The 6,540-nt window shown below is 45.9% G+C and overlaps 1 protein-coding gene across 1 annotated transcript in view; it reads left to right on the top strand.

The window, feature by feature from the left end:
• The first annotated feature begins 2,926 nt into the window (after window positions 1-2,926).
• The window catches only part of LOC120031237 (nuclear factor of activated T-cells, cytoplasmic 1-like), a 65,254-nt gene continuing 61,640 nt past the window's right edge, over window positions 2,927-6,540 (top strand). The window contains exon 1 of the mRNA XM_038976901.1: window positions 2,927-4,034. Within this exon, the coding sequence (XP_038832829.1) occupies window positions 2,965-4,034 (1,070 nt within the window). The 5' untranslated portion in view covers window positions 2,927-2,964. The remainder of the gene's footprint in view (window positions 4,035-6,540) is intronic.

Genomic DNA, 6,540 nt, shown 5'->3' with positions numbered 1-6,540 from the left:
GTGTGTGTGTGTGTGTGTGTGTGTGTGTGTGTGTGTGTTTCTGTGTGTAGCTTGCTTGGCTGAGGTATATGCATAACCACTCTGCTTCACCAGTCTGCTGACAACTGCAGTATTGCAGACACACAGTCAGACTTCTTTCTCTGTGACCCAGTATGGTAGCCTGTACCATCATGCCTACACGCACACAACCCCTGTCTCTACGGTGGCTTAGCCACACAAAAAAAGGTGCTCGTGATAACTGACTGCAAGCCACTAAGCCCCTGATTTTCTGAGCCTACAGATGACTGTCTGTGTCCACCTAGCTCTTCCTGAGGTTCACTCTGTCTGGGCCAAGCAGAGCCCCACCATCTGTGTGGATGAAACCAGATTATATTTAGAGACATGCAAATTGACTTGGTCCCATGTGCTGGGAAAAAGGATTTATGGATGGTAATAACAAAATCAGAGTTAAAACCGTTTGGAATGACGAGAGAGAAAAGCATGCCATGTGAGTCACTTTAAACTGCAAACGTGTATACAGTATTAATATTAATATTACCATGAATTTGCAGATGCGATTACTCACTGTCATAAACAATTCCTGAAAGCAAGTCACCGAAACAGAGCGTCAGTGATTGTTTTTCTTAGATTTGAGATATGGTACTTCCATAGAGCTAGTTAGTTCAGCATTCAGCAGATGCAACCCAGAAATGCAAAGCTCAAGATCGGCAGAGATAACACAATTGAGTGAAAGTCCCGATGTGTGTGGGTGGATGTAGCTCATGTGTTAGAAACACGCACGCACGCACGCACACACACACACACACACACACACACGGAAGAGGGAAAACAACTTGCAGTCAGCCCTGTAGTCAGTAGGTGTGTACCACCCCTCCTCTAAGTCACATTAGGTGGAGTGAGAAAGAGATCTGCATCCTCAGCACTAGTGGAGGGTCTGTCAGGAACGAGCACCGGAAAACATCAGCATCTCTAAAGAGAAAAGGAGAAGACAAAACAAACAGAGACAGACAGACACAGACAATCGTTAGAGCTGATGTGTTTGGAGGCTGTTCTCATCACCCTTAAGCTGAGGCAAAGATGAGCTCCCTTCGTGAAGAACCAGAGTTTGACTTCAACTTTTTGTTTGAGTACAGCCAAGGGGGAGAGTGTGGCCACAGGCCTGACAGAGGTGGGTGGTGACAGATCTCTGGATGGGGGGTTGGTGTGTCTTCCTGAACTTGTGGTTGCTCAAACTGTTTGGGTGATTTCTTTTGCTCTGTGTGTATGTTGTACATTATGCAGTTGAGCCTGGTGTGATTATTTTCATCTTATTTACATGCTTTGTTCATGTTTTTGGTGTGTAATTAATAATACAATGGCTACTTAGACTACGTAGGCTACATAGGCTACCATAATAAGGATAGGACAAAACACATTTTGTATTTTGCTTAGCAGAATAATTTACATAGTGGCATTTAGGCTTGTCATTTATTATGATTTCAGATATGAGAAAATCGAATAATGTAGTTATGTTTGCTTCCCTTATAATTGCAAGCTTTTTTAGTGCCCTTCCTTTGCTTTCTCCACCATAATGTGCTCTAGTGTTAGTTTGTGTGCATATAAAGTTTCATACTACTGTTAATTGCTTCATTGAGCAAAAAAGAATGAACTTTATGACCTGCTAGATACAATTAGAATTTGACCTGCCACTGTTTCTGGAAATAGTCTGTCATGAACTAATTTTAGATAGTCTACCCACGTATTCTGTGGTGCATGACAGGCTCGTCATGTCATGTGATGTGCTGTTTGCGTAGAGTTGCGGTTAACGAATATAGCACACAAGCTGGAAGGGGATTGCCCTACTCGAGTACACTGCACAACATTTGGTTGGTTTTCATTTGAGATAGTAAAATGACCCTTATCAGACAGAACGCATTATATTGTAACAATTGTGTAAATTGTTTAAGTAAATGTTAGGGGCATAAAGATCTTTCTTATGTAAAATCATAACAGAAGGGGAGGTTTGCTCACTAAGTGCTGCTGCTGTTGTCCTGTTTCTGTGTTGTGTGTGTGTGTGTGTGTGTGTGTGTGTGTGTGTGTGTGTGTGTGTGTGTGTGTGTGTGTGTGTGTGTGTGTGTGTGTGTGTGTGTGTGTGTGTGTGTGTGTGTGTGCGTGCGTGCGTGCGTGTGGCAGATAATGTGTGTATGTACTGTATGTATTTGTGTTTATGTGTGCAGCGTGAATGTGTGTCCAACCATTTGTGCCTGAGCATGTATTTTGTATGTGTGCGATGCCTCAACAGCTGTAAACTCTCTGACTTAATCGCGAGCTCAGAGTGCTGTTAGCGTTCAACATGGGCGAGCCCTAATTCACTCAGCGAGTGAAGCGATCAATCAAATAAGGTATCCGGCACTGCTTTGCTGGAGGAGGTCCGATGGTCTAGAGAGCACACCTTGGATCTCTGCACAGCTCCAGACGAACTGTTAACAATATGCTGATATCTCACACATTTCATTGGACCTTGATCAGTTCAATTGACGTAGAGTTTAAAGGATCATTTGGCTTTTTTGCCAATGCAGCCCGTTATCTACTTCCCCAAAGTCAGATGAACTCGTGGATACCATTTGTATGTCTCTGTGTCCAGTATGAAAGAAGTTAGAGGTAGTTTTGAGAGCTAATGCTAACTAGCATTAGCACAATGACTGGAAGTCCATGGGTATCTGCTATGTTTTATGACCTGTAATATAGCTTTTATAAAGGCTTTATGAATACATAGGTGACCTAAATGAAATTGTTACCAAAACTCCATGAAAAATACTGTTAAGTCTTGGATTTAGAAGTGAGAAAAGGTACATTTTACAAAGCATCAACTTTGTAAAAACAAATTTTTATATGGTGGCCAATATTTACAATGCCCTCGTGTGTTTCTATTTTCCAGATGCATATAGCTACACTCCAAACGTCAGCCTGTCCCTGCCACTGGGCATGGGAAACCCCTGTCTGGCCACCCAGTACCACACGATGCAGTCCAGCCCCATTATCTCCGTGTCGTCCTGCCACCAGACAGGCTATGGTCTCCATGATCACAACAACCACAACCCAGTCCAGGGCTACTACATGTCCCACGGCCTGAGGCCTAACGGGGCCCCGGCCCTGGAGAGTCCTCGCATCGAGATCACAGCCTACCACCAGTACCCTGAGGAGGAGGTGGAGGAGAGCAGCACCATGGACCACATCGTCCACCACAAGCGGGGGGTCAACTCCATCGTGACCCTGACGCTGCCAAATGCCGATGGCTACCGCGACCCCAGTTGCCTCAGCCCGGCCAGCAGCGTGTCATCACGTAGCTGCAACTCGGATGCGTCGTCCTACGAGTCCGGCTTTTACAACTATGACAACTCACCCCAGAACTCGCCATGGCAGTCTCCTTGCGTCTCTCCGAAAGGCTCATCCTCTCTCCTCTCCTGCCCACACGCTCCTCTCGGCCCCCCCTCGACCTCCCCCCGCCACTCGCCTTCTACCTCCCCCCAGATTGGGGCCCAAGCCGAGGAGGGCTGGGCGGGGCAGGGGCCCTGTGGAAGCTCCAGGCCCAACTCCCCAGCTTGCAGTGGAGGAGGTGGCGGCGTTGGCGTGGGGAAGAGGAAATACAGCTTCAACAGCACCACCTACAGACAGCCAACCTACTCGCCCAACCAGTCGTCCACGCCTTCCCCGCGCGGCTCGCCCAGGGTCAGCGTCACAGACGACAGCTGGCTGGCCAACACCAACCAGTACACCAACTCTGCCATCGTGGCGGCCATCAACGCCCTCACCACCGACGGAGTGGTCGACATGGGCGAGGGCATCCCCGTCAAGGCCCGCAAAACCAACCTAGACCACAGCCCCACGATGAGCCTGAAGACGGAGCCGGGAGGAGAGGAGATGGGCCCTGGGAGCGAGCTCCTCCAGGGGGACTACATCTCCCGCCTGCCTTTCAAGAAGGAGAGCTACTGTGGCGGCTTCCTAGACGTGCCCCAGCAACCCTACTCCTGGTCCAAGCCAAAGCCCTACCTCAGGTAGGTGGAAATGAAATACTGCTCGACTGGGAAGTCTTGGGTCAATTAATTGTACTGTATAATAATTTATTATCAGCAGTTTAAAACAAACTAATTTTGACGTTGGCAGGGAAGTCACTTAGAACATAAGGCAGCATTGTTAAGCGTTATTAGGCCTTGAAAAAGACAATGATGCTCATGGAGGTGTTTACTTATTTCAAAAGATTTATGGACTAACATCCAACCCAAGGTCTACTCCTTTATTTTCCCACACGGAAAACAGTTCCTCCACTTGCACCGCTATTTTGCCATCCCAGGTTTTGTCTTGTCTTTTTCCAAAATTACACTTGTTTATTTATTGCAAGTGCCAAATAGTTTTTGTCTTCAAAGACCGCAGCGAAAGGCAGCAGTCGAAACGTAGTCGCTGTATCGCTTCCAAGAGGGCTTCCCTTTGAAGATACAAAACATTTCATAAATCATATTTCGCAGGGAGGAGCAGTGTAGCACATGTGCCCTGTTACCATGGAAACCCCCACACAAACAATACACACAGATAGACTCCCTTCTTAACAAGGCAACCTTTTCAGTTCACGGCGACCCTTTCTCTGTTTTCTCTTTCCTGCCCTGGCAGACTTTCCTGTTGGAAATCAAATGTTTGATTAAGATAATGCAGAGAAGGGAAGTGATGGTGACAAGCCTGCTCAAGGAAACAGTTGGTGGGGTAATCACACAACCGGCTTCCCCGTGCTGCCATGTGCCCCCCCCCTCCTCTTTGGCCACTAAACGTGATGTCATGTTCGGCCAGCACAGATAAAGCCTGAGAGGGGGAAATCAGTTCGTTTTGGGTCAACAAACACCCTGAAAGTTCCAAGAGGATGCCAGATTGCATTTCATGGCCGACCTTTATGTCAGGGGTTTTATGCTTCACAGGCATCCGGTGCAGTGAAATATTGTCTCGCAAATGTTTGTTTTGGTTCAATATCACTGCAGTCTTCACATGGGAAGATATGCTAATTCCCTCGCAACATCTGAACAATGATATTATGAGTGGCCAGCTGTGACACTTTCTGAGATACCATGGATGTGTCAGACAGTTGTCTGGTTACTTGGTTAGTTGTTTATTTAAAAATAAAGGACTATGTGGGATTCAATGATTTTTGATGATACAGTTGAAGTCGGAAGTTTACATACACTTAGGTTGGAGTCATTAAAACTCGTTTTTTCAACCACTCCACAAATTTCTTGTTAACAAACTGTACTTTTGGCAAGTCGGTTAGGACATCTACTTAGTGCAATGCACAAGTCATTTTTCCAACAATTCTTTACAGATAATATAATTCACTGTTTCACAATACCAGTGGGTCAGAAGTTTACATACACTAAGTTGACTGTGCCTTTAAACAGCTTGGAAAATTCCAGAAAATTATGTCATGACTTTAGAAGCTTCTGATAGGCTAATTTACATAATTTGAGTCAATTGGAGGTGTACTTGTGGATGTATTTCAAGGCCTACCTTCAAACTCAGCACCTCTTTGCTTGACATCATGGGAAAATCAATAGAAATCAGCCAAGACCTCAGAAAAAAAAATTGTAGACCTCCACAAGTCTGGTTCATCCTTGGGAGCAATTGTCAAATGCGTGAAGGTACCACGTTCATTTGTAAAAACAATAGTATGCAAGTATAAACACATGGGACCACGCACATGTCATACCGCTCAGGAAGGAGACGCGTTCTGTCTCCTAGAGATGAATGTACTTTGGTGCGAAAAGTGCAAATCAATCCCAGAACAACAGCATAGGACCTTGTGAAGATGCTGGAGGAAACAGGTACAAAAGTATCTATATCCACAGTAAAACCAGTCCTATATCGACATAACCTGAAAGGCCGCTCAGCAAGGAAGAAGCCACTGCTCCAAAACCGCCATAAAAAAGCCAGACTACGGTTAGAGACTGCACATGGGGACGAAGATCGTACTTTTTATAGAAATGTCCTCTGGTCTGATGAAACAAAAATAGAACTGTTTGGCCATAATGACCATCGTTATGTTTGGAGGAAAAGGGGGAGGCTTGCAAGCCGAAGAACACCATCCCAACCGTGAAGCACGGGGGTGGCAGCATCATGTTGTGGGGGTGCTTTGCTGCAGGAGGGACTGGTGCACTTCACAAAAAAGATGGCCTCATGAGGAAGGAAAATTATGTGGATATATTGAAGCCACATCTCAGGACATCAGTCAGGAAGTTAAAGCTTGGTCGCAAATGGGTCTTCCAAATGGACAATGACCCGCAAAATGGCTTAAGGACAACAAAGTCCAGGTATTGGAGTGGCCATCACAAAGCACTGACCTCAATCCTATAGAAAATTTGTGGGCAGACCTGAAAAGCGTGTGCGAGTAAGGAGGCCTACAAACCTGACTCAGTTACACCAGCTCTGTCAGGAGGAATGGGCCAAAATTCACCCAACTTATTGTGGGAAACTTGTGGAAGGCTACCCGAAACATTTGACCCAAGTTAAACAATTTAAAGGCAA

This window comes from Salvelinus namaycush, chromosome 37 (genome assembly GCF_016432855.1).
Source record: "Salvelinus namaycush isolate Seneca chromosome 37, SaNama_1.0, whole genome shotgun sequence".
NCBI classification, from domain to species: Eukaryota; Metazoa; Chordata; class Actinopteri; order Salmoniformes; family Salmonidae; genus Salvelinus; species Salvelinus namaycush.
Note: the sequence above shows the minus strand (reverse complement) of the source record. Positions and strands in the feature narration are given on the sequence as shown.